Genomic DNA, 14,694 nt, shown 5'->3' with positions numbered 1-14,694 from the left:
AGTGCCTAGCACATATAAGCTCAGTAAATCTTTACTGAATAGTGTCTATATTTGGGCAGCCCAGCACAATCACCTGAAAAACAAGTTTCAGTTGTGAACACATATAGGAGAAAATCAAAAGAACTACATGTATGTCACAGAGTTCGTAAATAGAAAAAGATAGAGATTTTTTAAAAAATTATTAATGTTGGAAAAATAATTCTTTACAAGCAGCTTTTAGGTAAATTTATGTGCAGTAAAACATGGGAAGTTGGAACATATTATGATAATGGAAGCAAGCTGCCTTCAGTAGATGGTTTGCCATGTAATGTATTAAAGATAAGGGTATTTTGAAAATTGAACCCCATAGACAAAATGTCAGAATCTGGTCCTACTCATGTTTTCCTGCTGGCTTCTTCTCCTTCTTGTGGAAGTGATGAACAATTGTATAATCCAACTTGAAATAAAAGTTATGCTGACTTCTGGATAATCATTCATTAAAACTTCTTAGAGCAAAAACACAAACACATGCAAAACTTGAAGCGCTGCTTAACACAAAAGGCAAAATACTCATCTACACTTATAATCAGATGTGATTTTTAGAGATATTTCTTTTAAAACTAAACTGAATCAAATTTTCAACTCCATTGATGAATTACAAGTTTTCCTCTATTTTTCCCTTGGATTATGTAATTCCCTGGAGCTAAAAATTCCTTGTGTTCCTTCTTTCCCACCACCAACCTGAAGGAAGAGCTTGGGCATTTCCCTTGGAGCTTTTTCCGTACTGCAGTGATGTGAGTTTGTGTTATGCTCCTGAATGAATTCTTCAAAAATGCACCCCTCCATTAGCTACTATCCTGCAGGTCTGTATGCATACCAGGAAATGTGTCAAGAGCCTCACTGCTGAGCAACTTGCACTATAGAAAATTACTGACAATGAATTAGCTACTGGGATTTTTTGGGATTTACTCATCTAAAGCTTAGATCAGAGAATCTCTGTAAAGCCACTCAAATTCCCACTTCCACATACATTCCTAAGCCACGCGCATCGGTGATCTTTTTTTTTTCCTGCTTTTTCTCCCCAAATCTCCCCAGTACATAGTTGTATATTTTTTTAGTTGTGGGTCCTTCTAGTTGTGGCATGTGGGACACTGCTTCAGCGTGGTCTGACGAGTGGTGCCATGTCCTCGCCTAGGATCCGAACTGGCGAAACCCTGGGCTGTTGCAGCAGAGTGCATGAACTTAACCACTTGGCCACAGGGCCGGCCCCAGTGATCTTCTTAAATCTGTAATATGCTTTATGTAGATGGAAGGGTGGTATGGAAAATATAACATCAAAAATTCAAAACAAATTTTCAAACAGGTAAACATGCCGATTTTTGAAGGCTTATCTTCACCTCTCTCAAAAAGATGAATAAGAAAGAAAAATAGATGCACTCTACATAAATTTATCTTGGACCACAGAATATACACACTATATCAAAGACTGTAACTTTCACTCCAGAGTTCCCATGGAGCATAAGAAATTCATGGACAGCAAATGTGACGGATCACTAAAAACACAGAAACATACACAATAAACAGGGGGAAGGCAACTCTAGCCTTTTCTCATTTCCAAAATGTTACACATATTTTCCCCTATTTATAATTAAGTAAAATTCATATCATGTATACATATTTCTCTACTGGAAGAAATTCCTTCATCCCCAAATTGAGGCCCAATATCATAATGAACATAAACTAAGAGGAACATTAGAAAACAAAAGCATGATATATTTGTTCCAAAATTTGAATGCCTTGTCCTAAATTATAACTGCAAACAAGATAGAATGCGTCTCACAGATATACTCTAAAATATGTCCTAAATTCACTGCATCTCCTTTAACATTTGTTGGCATAAGCAAACTCTTAGATATGTTGGCCAGATACAATTTTTAAATTAAACTTTAAACTTAAGTTATATATTAATAACAGAAATTTCTCAGTAAGACCATCTCAGGTGACCTGAAGGTTAAAGGATTATGCCATGTTTAATATTTTTTTAAATGCAGTTACCTTTAAGGGAAAAACAAATGATAAATTCTTGTAGCAGAATTCCTATTTAAAAATTCTAGAAAGCGACCTATAAAATAAGGCTTTGAATATCATCTAAAAAACTCACTATTTTATAAATTTCACCATAGACTATACTGGTGTCCTCATAAATTATAACCTCAGGCGCTTACATAAGTTTAGACCTCTAGTATAAACAAAGCTGTTTAAATTAAACTGGTCTAAAAAAGTTACATATCCTGTTACTTGATCGGGTAATTCCAAGTCATGGGAAAGAATATGATAGTTTTAATGAGCGGAATTACGTTTGTTATTAAAGGGAATATTGCAGAAAACAGAAATGTAAATTAAAGTCAGAAATATTATCAATGTGATTTATTTCTTTCAATACAAGTCATAAAATTTAAGAAATGGAGAATGACACAAATCTTAAAAAATAAATTTAAATTTTCACAGGTAAATCTGTGGTTATTTCAAATGTCTAAATTATTTTTCTGTTCCTAATGAACACGTATTTTTTAAATTAATATACTTCAATTTTTTTAAAAGCAGTTTTAAGTTTACAGAAAAACTGAGTGTCAAGTACAAAATATATACTGGAATAGAGTATCATAAATAGTTCCAGCGCTCTAAAACTCTCTGTGCTCCACCTATTCAGTCCTCTTCCTTGCCCAGCTCCCCACTTCCACTCCCTAATTACCAGTGACCTTTTACAGTCTCCTTAGTTCCGCCTTTTCCACAATGTCATGTAAGCAGAATCATACAATTGTGTAGCCTTTTCAGATTGCCTTCTTTCACCTAGCAATATACATTTGGGGCTCCTCCATATTTTTTTCGTGGCCTAATAGCTCATTTCTTCTTATCACTGAATAATATTCCATTGTGTGGATGTACCACAGTTTGTTAATCCATTCACCTACTGAAGAACATCTTGGTTGCTTCCAAGTTTTTATAGCTATGAATAAAGCTGCTAAAAATATTTGTGTGAAGGTCTTTGTGTGAAAATATGTTTCCAACTTATCTGGGTAAATACCAAGGATGGCTGGATCCCTATGGTAAGAGTATGTTTAGTTTGTGAAGAAGCTTTCAAACTGTCTTCCAAAATGGCTGTACCATTTTGTATTCCCATCAGCAATGAGAGTTACTGTGGCTCCACATCCTTGTCTGGATTTGGTGTCATCAATGTTTTGGATTTTATCCATTATAATAGGTGTGCAGTGGTATCTTATTGTTTTAAGGGCAATTTAATTTCAAATCCTACAGATTAAACCTATAGATACACCTGCATTTAGGCACAAAGTATAGAAGTATACACAACTATATTCTGTACCATTTTTAATAGCAAAAAATTGGAAATAAACTAGATTTCAATCTTTAGAATACAGGTTAAATTATGGTACTTCCATGAAACGAAATATGATGCAAGAAGTTCAACATTTTCTGATATGCAATAATTTTTAAGATATGTCATTATAGTTTGACTTCATCTCCTAGCACTCTCTTCCCTTCTTACTCCACATTTCAGCCACTCTGGCCTCCTTATTCTTCTCCTCAAATACCCAAGCACCCTCCTGCTCCAGGGCTTTTATCCTTCTCCTTCTTCCTGGACCACTTCTCCTCTAGATATCTGCTCTCACTGTATTCAGGTCTCTGTTCTCATATCATGTGATCAGACAGGCCTTCACAGACCTCTCCATCTAAACAGTTCCATCGCCCCATCCTTAGACTCTCTTTACTTTGCCCTGCTTTACTGTTCTTCACAGAACTTACTCCCTCCTGACGTGTTTATTGGTTTGTCTGTGACATGTCTCTCCCGACACTACAACTGTCAGTTTCAGTGGACTTTATTTTGTTCACATCTATATCTTCAATGCTTAGAACACTGCTTCCATAGTGAGTACTTAAAAATATTATTTTTCGGGGCCAGCCCTGTGGCCTAGCAGTTAAGTTCAGCAGCCTGGGTCCAGTTTCCGGGCGTAGACCTACACCACTCATTGGCAGCCATGCTATGGCGGTGACCCACATACAAAATAGAGGAAGACTGGCACAGATGTTAGCTCAGGGTGAATCTTCCTCAGCAAAAAATATATATACATATTTTTCATTCCAATGTCTAAAAGCCATGGTTCACACCAGTATAAGCATTATGTGATATGCCTGTATACGCATAAAGCATCCTTGGAAGAATGCTCAAGAAACTACTAATAGTGCTTGTCTCTGATGAGGTAAACTGGGAGGTGGTGAGCAGTGATGAGGGAAAGACTTACTAGAACACACACACTTTATCATAACTCGAATTTTTAACTACGTATATTCACTAAGAATATAAAAAATTAATTTGAAAAATTTAAGAAAATATATGTCCAAAGAATATCCTAATTTAACCTGCTGCCCCTTTTAGTATTTAAATCAACGTTATGCAGGTATCTTTTTAATAAACTTTTTAACGCTTTAACTTTCTATTTGATAAGTTTGTTCAATGAACAAGCCAAATAAGGTTGTTTTGACATAGGTAGCAGAAAGTAATCATAGTCAGGTATGAATTTAAGGGGAATGTTTTACTCATTATATGCGTTTTAAAGATTAGAAATATGCCAAGACGCTAACAGTGATTATTTCTCATTAGACATCTAATGGGTCCTTACGCTTCCCTAAACTTTATCTTCCACACTAAGCATAAATTACTTCTAAACTCAGAAAAAACTATGAGACTTTAAAAAAAGATTCAAGTTTTAAGTAAAACAAAGTAAAATTTTAAACTTAAAAGAACAATTCCCTCCCAACCAATACACAAACATTTTCTATCAATGTGACATTAATATAAAATGAAGAAAGGCATTTTAGATGTAACCAACATCTTCCTAAGAATTTCAAACAGTGATTCTATACCAAAATTTCTACATATTATAATAATTTTAATCCATCAATATCTTTTTTCCTTGTATAATTTCTTACTCTTCTTGCTTGACATATACAATCAATATAATTCTCTGCTTATTTCAGAGGCAGAGGACAATTGTGAAAATATAATTCTTTTGAAGGGTTTAAAACTAACCATGATTTTTAACCCTTTTAAAATCTTTAGTTTCCCTATTCTCTTTCTAGTTTTATTTCTTCCTTTAGAACTGTAATTCTTAACACTTTAGAACCATTTTACAGAAGACATATCATTCCAACAATGGTTTTAAATTTCTTTAAAATAGTGTTTCTCACTAATTACCATTAAATACAGATACATTCCCAGAGAAAACTCTCCTCATAACAGATTGTACACCCTGGAGGAACACCAAGCAATTTTGCTTCAGGTTATGTGAAGTATTAACATTCCCACCACACAGATGAAGGAAATAAAGTCTAGAAGTTCAGGAAATTCTTCAAGATCACCTAGCTATTTAGTGAAGAAAGAGAGCGAGAAAAGAGATTAGGACAAAGCCCTCTTGTTTTTCATTGCAGCACTCTTTCTACTACAATTCAGACCAACTGCTAAATCTCTGAGAGGAAAAGGAACAACATGGTAGCTAGGTCCACATTATGCTGAGTGATCCTACAGCCAGAAATTCTTCCCATCATTGCTCCTTTGCTGCTGTTTCCAAAATTATAGAAATTTCTTCCATGTCTGTCAAAAGCAGCAAGGAAACGAGCAACAGACTCCACCTTGGCCTCATTGTCTGCAAGTAGAGGGCACGTAGTCTTCACCGCAAGTTTGTGAAGCCACTCTAACTATATAACTGTACCACTGAAACTTAGCTACCCTAATTTTCCATGTTTGTGAGTATATTCACTTAGTAGAAACTATACCAGTTAATGCATGAGTTCTGTAAAGTGAATCAGAGTTCTACTTCTTCAATTCTGTAAAATAAGTTTAAAATAATTGATAACTACAATAAAATGAACTACATAAAAACAATGTATATAATGTAAGATAAATCTTAATAGTATAAAGGGCTAATACAGCATGTCATTGGACTCTGAGTACTACTGACAAAAAGGTTTTGCTACATAAAATTTTCATGAAACAACAAAAATCAACTGATAAGAAAACTACGTATTTACATACATTGTTATTAAGGAGTATAAACACACTGCCCTGTACAATTCTCATGATTTTAAAGAGCACATACCAACTGTTTTTTGACGTACTATACTCCTCGCCTTTTCGGTTCCTGGGGAACCAGTGGTTGTTGCACTTCTCTGTCTCATGGGGGCTTGGCCAGGCTGATCGCGACTCCATCCTCTGGAAAATGACTTGTCAACTGAAACTTTCTGAAATTCATGTCCAACTCCTAGAAATGGAGATTTCCAATCTCAGTATACTGTCACCTGATCAATAATCTCTTCAAATTATGTGTGCCACCTTGCCTCAGATTCTTGGGTTTACTCATAATGTATTCTAAAGTAACAAGATAAAAAGCTTGTGTACTGTAAAGCTTTTCTGAACTTCATTTTATGTAAAAATCATATTACAAAACTGATGCAGAATTTAAAAAATACGTAGTCAACAATAAATTACCATAAATCCCCTGCCACACACTTGCTTCATTATAGAAATGAAACATTTGCACAAGCCAAAAAGAACAAAGTGAGCTGACGAAAAGCCACCCTGGGGTGGAAGTTACTAAATCTCTAGTTGCCAGTAACAGCCACTGGGAAAATAAATAGTCCAGGAAAAAGTAGTTTGGTCACATACTTACCACCCTGGACTATTGTTAAGTATGTGACTCAGATGTAATCTCTAGCTAGCAAGTAATTATTAGAAGTGAAAAATAGTAACAAACCAAGGATATAAAAACATGTATTCATGATATAATCACTATGTTACTGTCACTCTCCCCCTTTTTAACAGTAGACAGAAACAGAGTCCACATCTAGGGAAAGTTTGCTTTTAGTTAAAACCAGGAAAATGCTTTCATAAGAATTTTTCAAATAATTCTTTTTAAATAGAATAACATGAAATCACCTTTTAAGTTCTAACAAAAAACTGCATATGATAAAAAAGGTTTTATAAATTTTCATTTTGGCTAATTATTAAAAATGAGATATTTAAGATTCTGAAGTATTTAACTTTAGCTAGATATGTACAGAACACTTTATCTCTCATCGAAATTCATGAAAACTTGCAAGGTACCTACATGGCTTATTATTGAAAATTTTTAACCTCCAGGGTAAATGAAGGAGAGAATAATTAAGAGAAAACATGACTTCTACCCTCACCTTCTCCCTGGCTTGATTTTCCCAGACCAGATTATTTAAACCACTTTATATGGAGCATCTCCGTGAACAATTCTTACCTTTCCCTTTGTGCTTTTTCTGCTTTTGTTCACTCAGCTTATCCAATGGTAAATCACTGAGATCCAAACTATATAAATTTCTAGCTAAAACTTTAGTTAGTGTCTCCATAGTCAGTGACCACTCAGTGGCTAACTCTTCCCAATAGGTCAACGATGACAATACTGAGAGTAAGTCATCCCACAGTTCTCGGGAGATGTACACATTTAGATTTGCCTTGATCCAGGCAACTATAAGAGTCTATAAAGACAAATAATCAGAAACAACAATGAAATATGTTCAAAATCAGACAATTATTTTAAAATTACCTAACAACAAGCAGAATTTTAAATCACATAATATTCATGACCCTTTCTTGGTACATAATACTTATAAAAGTAATTCACACAATCATTAGCACCTACTATAAATTTCATTTCAACAACTGTCAACTCCCAACATTCTAGTAATTAAGACAAGTTGCCAAAACTGAAAAGAAATCTTCCTAAAGTTGTAACTATCCTTCATGCTGTATTACATTAATGTTACATAAAATAAATGCTGTTTAAAAACAGATAAAAGTCCCCACTCTATTAAGCGTTGAAATTATTGAACTAAAAAACCAACACCTACATTCTTAAAGATGGAAATCACCAACTACACAATTTGAATATCTAAAAAAACAAGTTACTAGAAATGTACTTAATGAAATGTGTTTTTGAAAAATTATATGTAAACTAAAGGATAAATTAAATTTCATTTTAAAGACACTAGAGGAATCAAAAGCATTCTGTAATAAATCCAATCATAGCCTAAAAAACGTATTCATAACAGGACCGGAATTACTGATTAGCCAGTACTTCTGAGATTTTACAGATTTCTACCGAAGATACACCCTCCTACTGAAGAAACAAGTCACAAAATAAAGTCTTTCAAAATCTGAGGTCTACAAATTTCACTAAGGAATTCACATAAATTTACACATTAAATATAAAGATGAAAATGAGCAGAGTCTACAGTATAGTAACAACTAGTGACCCTCCATTCTATCTTTAAACAGACTACAAAAAAGTTATTCCATATAGCAAGCTAAAATTTTGTCTTCCTATAGCGCCCATCATTGGGTTAGTTCTAATAACAGGGAAATTTAGACAAAAAAAAGCTAATGAAGTCAAGAGGAGTTTAGATAATAAAGGTAGCTGGTTTCAAAGGATTATTCGCCACCAGCAGAGAATTTTAGCTAAACTAGTGTATCTGAAAAAAAATTAATTTGAACAGTTATACTTATGGCCGAGAATTAGATCTGAGACAGCTTCTATCTTTGACATTAGGAACCATTTTATCCAAGTATTTGTATTTAATGTGTCATCTTAAGAAAATATTATTTTGCTTTGTATTTTCCAAAGAATCTATAATACATTTAAAGTCAGTATTCAATCCTCAGGTTGGAAAACACAACATGTAATTCCTATATAACGAAACTACCACTGATACTTCAAATAAAGAAGTGAAGAGAATAAAGTCTTATGGAACAGCATGCTAAGAAAGAATCTTGATTATTTACTACTTTGTCGTTACTACAGAACAATTTAAAAGAAAGTTTTGTTTTGCTAACAATTTCAGAGACTTGGACACTCTAAAGCAAACAATACGGCCATTCCTCAGGACACCTTTGGGCAGCTTTCAGCAATCACACATAAGGACGCCACACAGGAGATAAACATCACCAACCTGTTTTAACACTTTTTTCACAGGCCTGCTATTTCATCCATTTCTATATTCTTATTCTATGTATGGCAAATAGCCTATTTTGATAAGCAACTTTTAATTTAGCTCTACAAAAGATTGTTTAACTTGAAATGATCTCTGATTTAAAACTTTTTTTCCCCAAATAACAAGTTCAGGGCTCAATGAATCTTAAAAAAAACAATCTATCCATCTGTTTATCTATTTATTTATTTTTATTGCCTGGAAAAGTGGTCCTGCAAGTCGACCTGCCAAGGTCATGTTTTTTTTCCCCTGGAACTGCAGAAAAGCTTGTGATGGCGTCTTCAATACAGACTCCGTGACTCTGAGCAACACAAGCAGCATCTGTTCCCTTAAAGGAAAAACAGGAATTAATGCTTCCTTCCTGCATGTTTGCTTTTCGTTAATGAATAACTTTCAAATTAATATTTGTTATAAAGATGGAATTATCTTTTAATAACTCAAATATCAAATATCTTTCAAATTTTAAAAATTCTTTAAATATTGAAATTTAAAATTCCGTTTTATAAATCTATACCAGCCATTCGTAAACCATTTTTCAGCTTTAAAATCCTCTTATCAAATAAAAATTTATGCAAAAGCTGGTGAACAGGGGGTAAGAATGTGGAGAGTGCTCCCATCCCACCACCCCACAATCAAGTAGTAATCTTAGGGAGCTATCTGAAGCACACTCATCTATCTACACAAGATAATTCCACCTTGATGCCTGGCCATCTAATACATCTTTACAATATGGAGAACAAGCACATATCCAGAACAGCACCAGGTGCAATTTAAAAAACAACATGATATTTTAAGATTAACAGATCACAATCAGCCTGACAAGTAATCAAGGACCATTACTCTATTGCCTCTTTCATCCTTTTTAGTTTGACTATTTTTACTCCAAGTCAAGCCAATGCTAATATTATCCTCACCTGGTCTCTTTCTGCTAGATGCTTATTATTAAGACCATCAAACTACGTTATTTACACCTGATAATTTGAAAATTGATTCAACCACCTGTGAAAAAGAGGCTGACAAGGGGACTTCAGTTGGGTGTACAGCCAGGCTACCAGCCCAAGTCCCTATCACAGCCTCCTCCCCTTTGACTTATTGGCAGACTCATTCTAGGAACAGCAATACGTGCCTGTGAGAAATGTGGCACAGGCAGCAACAGATCTCAGATCTAGATGTTATGGTTTTTCTGGGAAGTGGGGGCAGAATCAAATAGAAAAGTATCAATTAAAAATATTGTGAATTTATTAACAAACAAATGCACGCATTCATTCACAAAATAAAAATCAAAAGCACCACATTTGTAATCTTAGGCTTCCAACTTAACTATGAAATGAAATGAAAAGCTATTTGAAATTAACTACATATGTAATACAGTATAGATTTTCCAAATCTTATCTGATTTGTGGTCAAATCATAACTCACTCATATATCAGGTAACCTGTCACTTTGTAATACAATAATAATGATTTTAATTCATAAAGTCTTATAAATTTGATGTAAACACGTGAGTAATCTCTCATAATGCAAGGGAACTTGAATCACCATGTAAAACAGAGATATTATCTACTTCATAGGATGCTACAAGGATTAAGAAAGAAAATGCATATAAAGTGCTTAAAAAGATACCTGGCACAGAAAAGTGCTCCAAATAAGTTAATAACAATAACTACTTCTAAATGAAACTATATTAATACTGTTAAGAATTTTTTCAAAATAAAGCCATTTTTCCATATGTAGCAAAACATAAATTAGGCATACTCTATGACTAAGTACTCCCATTTTTTAAGAATAAGTCAAAGGAGGAAAATTATATACATATAAGGATGTTCATCATTCTCCCCTCTTCCAACAACAAAATGAAATAACTACAAATCCATCAACAGGTGACTGGTTAAGAAAATAATGCTACATACATATGGCAGAATACTGAATGAGTGGGTGTGTGGTTTGCTGAACCAGATGTACACCAAAGGGCAAACAACGGTCACCTCTAGAGAATGAGCCTTCAGGCAACTTTTATTTTCTTTTTAAAACTTTTCTTTGTTTGAAAATTATAGTGAATACGTATTATTTTTACAAAAACTGAAGAACTGGACTTATTTCCCTGAAAGATCTTTTTTTCCATTCAATTAAACAAATATTTATAGAGTACCAATAATATATAAGGTACTAAGATAAAAACAAGACAACCAGTATATACCTTTTAGGGCCTCTCAATTCAGTGAGATAAAGAGACATTTATAAATCACTTTATAAAGTAATTTAGGAATTAAAACAATTTTGACAAGAACTATAAGAGAGGTACAAATACAGAACGAAAGTGAGGGAAAAAATGTAAGTAAGGGTATGTGGAAAAAGGAAGGTGGACTCTAAGGATAGTTACGGTGACAACAGGAAAAGATGGCAGGAATTAGACATTCTAAAGAGAAGTTCACAGTGTGCTCAGGAAAGGTAATTTGATAAAGCTGGGAGGCAGGAGTCTATCCTGCCAGGTGGAGTTTAGGCTTGAGAGAGGGCTAGAAAAGTAGGCAGAGGCCTGACTGTACGTGGCCTTGATTGTCAGGTTGAGGAATCAGGCATTTACCCATGCAATCAGTTAGTTATTCATTCATTCATTCACATATGCATAAATTCATTTATTCATACATGCATACATGTATCCATTCTGATGGGGGGGAGGTCATCATATGCCCTTTAGAAAGATAATCCAAGGGATGTTGTGGAAGTTTGATCAAAATTGTTTGAGATAAAGTGAAGGAGACTATTGTCATGATCATCACATAAAATATTACATTTATTCATTCGTCCAATAATAAAAGTGTCTACAACATTGTAATAAGCCCTGTTCATACTTTTCCTCTAAAACTTACTATACTCATATACACAATGAAAAAAACAAGGATAAATGTTTTTTACCAAGTCTTTTTGTCCATTGATACTTGCACAACCATGAACCGATAAATATTAAGAATGCGTTTACACATATCTGTGTGCTCATCCAGAAGATTTTTTATTTCATTTGCAGGTTCAAGAAGAAATATGTTTGATGAGTTTATAATAAACACCTAAGACAAAAGAAATCATGAGCCATTCACTATAGAATTTCAATGGCAAATTTCTTATTCAAAGAAAAAAAAAAACATACGCTCATCACTAGGTGATCTACAATGAACTTAAAAGCCTAAGACTATAGGTTAATTCTAACCCTACTTCTACCATCAGCTTGGTATCTGAAATTTAAACTCATTAAACCCGTCTATTTTTATGTGTATCCAGACAAATATAAAATTACTACTAGGCACCCAAAGAAAATAAACCGAGTGAAAAACAGCCTTTCTTAAAACTGAGAGCTTTACTATAATAACGCTATTGCTGGGGTTGGCCCCGTGGCTGAGTGGCTGAGTTCGAGAGCTCCGCTTCCGAAGCCCAGGGTTTCACCGGTTCAGATCCTGGGCCTGGACATGGTACCACTCATCAGGCCATGCTGAGGCAGCGTGCCACGTGCCACAACTGGAAGGACCCACAATTAAAATATATGCAACTATGTACTGGGGCGCTTTGGGGAGAAAAAGGAAAAATAAAATCTTAAAAAAAAAAACACTATTGCTGTCATAAAATGAAAAGAACAATAAAAAAATACAAATAGTTTAGGATAAAAGATAATAGCTAAATCAAGAAGAATTTTCTGAATGAGGTGTTCAAAACCAACTCTTCTCTTTTTTCAAGTTTATTGGCTGTGTGTGATATCTGTTTTGGTAATAGTCTGCGTATTATAGTACTACTAACAAGGATCCCTCAATATGTATCTTTAAATTCATTTTAATCAAATTATTAATTGTATTTTGTTATTGAGGACAAAGTTATAACGGTGACAGGTATGTGGAAAGGTTCTCAAAGACACTTCGGAGGAACAGAACTTACATCTACTGTGAACCTAGGAGATTTACATCTTCTACACCCATAATTCTGATTTAAATCTCCTGGAGGAACTACATAACAAAACATAGTTGTAAAATCAATGTGAGAAAAGAATATTAAGTTAACTTTAAACGAGTGAAAAGAGCTGACTCTCTAAGTCTAGCAATAGTGACCAGGAAAAGAAAGAAAGAGGCACAAATAAACATTAGAAACAAAATAAGGACATAACTGTAAATCCAGTAGAGAATTTTAAAATGATAGTTCAGTGGATAACTTAACGATCATAAAATTAAAATGGATTATTTTGTAGACAAAACAGTAACTGCCAAAACTGACTTGAGAAATAGAAAAGATGTATACATGAGTACCAGGAAAGAAGAGAAGCGGTAACAGTCTCCCTGATCCAGCCCTGAACACCAGGCCTAGACGGCTTGACATGCAAAGTTTTGCCCAACCTTCATGGAAGATGATCCCTATTTTACATAACTTGTTTCAGAGACAAAAAAGAAGGAAAACCACCCAATTTGTTTTTCAAAAAATATAATCCTGTTATCAAAAATAGACAAAACCTATATAAAAAAAGAAAATAAGAGACCAATATCACTTATGAACATATAGATGAAAATCTTGAAAAAATTGAGCAAAACACAATACTTTATGACCACGTAGTATTTACCCCAGAAATGTAAGAATGCCTTGCCATCAGAAAAGTCTATTAATACAATATACTCTTATCAATAGAATAAAATGGAAAAAAGCATGATCATCATAATGTATGCATTCAGCACTTATTTTTAAAAAAATTTTTAGCAAACTAAGAAAAAAGATAAAATTCCTGAATCTGAAAAGAAGCATTTATTAAGAGCTATAGCAAATGTTTGAACAGCAATTGAACCTGAGAAGTACTGCCAAAAGCCAATAACAAGACAAAGGTATTCACTATTACCTCATTGTCCTGGGAGACCCAGTAAGCACAAAAGGAAGTGGAGTGGGTAAACAATGAAAGTAAATGTGAATGAACTGAAAAGGAAAAGACCAAATTGACTATGCAGCATTCGGGGAGAAAAGCATCCCAGATGGGAAAAAAAAAAAAAAAAAGCAAGTTTAAAAGGCCTGAGGTGAGAACCTGCCTAGCATATCTGAGGAAGAGCAAGGAGTATAAAGTGAAGTGAGGAAGGGGGAAAGCAGTGGGAGACGATGTTGAGAAACTGAGCCAGGGCATGTGGAGCAGAGGCTCTCACACTGCCAGTGGTGAAAGAACAGGCTTTTCCCCCTAAGTCTTTCGCAGACCAATCCTACTGAAAAATACGATAAAAAATGAAGTAATAGGAAAAAGGAAATGAAAAAAGAGATACAAAATACAAACTCAAACTTTTCATCAGAATAAAGATATTAAACGACTTCGCTTCTAAACTCTCACACTCAATTTTGTAATTATCTTGTGGACCAGCACTAGTCTATGGACCACAATCTGAGGAGCAATAACAGACAGCCTTATAGATCATTAGAAAGACTTCTGCTTTTACGCTTAGTGGTAATGGAAGACCTCTGGAGGATATTGAGCAGAAAAATGACATGATCTGACTTACATTTTACAGGATCCCTTGGCTATTGTGTTGAGAATATGGCTATATGAATGAGAATAATGGGTGGGCAAGAGCAGAAGCAAGGATACTAATTAGGAGACTACTCCAATAATCCAGATGAAAGATT

General features: G+C 34.2%; 1 protein-coding gene across 7 annotated transcripts in view; it reads right to left on the bottom strand.

The window, feature by feature from the left end:
* The window catches only part of RALGAPA1 (Ral GTPase activating protein catalytic subunit alpha 1), a 226,824-nt gene that overhangs the window by 145,780 nt on the left and 66,350 nt on the right, over nucleotides 1-14,694 (bottom strand). For all 7 annotated transcript variants that reach the window (XM_046650085.1, XM_046650124.1, XM_046650133.1 and 4 more), the window contains exons 13-16: nucleotides 11,980-12,128; nucleotides 9,265-9,394; nucleotides 7,320-7,557; nucleotides 6,153-6,314 (exon numbers count right to left, since the gene is read on the bottom strand). In XM_046650085.1, the coding sequence (XP_046506041.1) occupies nucleotides 6,153-6,314; nucleotides 7,320-7,557; nucleotides 9,265-9,394; nucleotides 11,980-12,128 (679 nt within the window). The remainder of the gene's footprint in view (nucleotides 1-6,152; nucleotides 6,315-7,319; nucleotides 7,558-9,264; nucleotides 9,395-11,979; nucleotides 12,129-14,694) is intronic.

This window comes from Equus quagga, chromosome 2, assembly GCF_021613505.1.
Source record: "Equus quagga isolate Etosha38 chromosome 2, UCLA_HA_Equagga_1.0, whole genome shotgun sequence".
NCBI lineage: Eukaryota > Metazoa > Chordata > Mammalia > Perissodactyla > Equidae > Equus > Equus quagga.
Note: the sequence above shows the minus strand (reverse complement) of the source record. Positions and strands in the feature narration are given on the sequence as shown.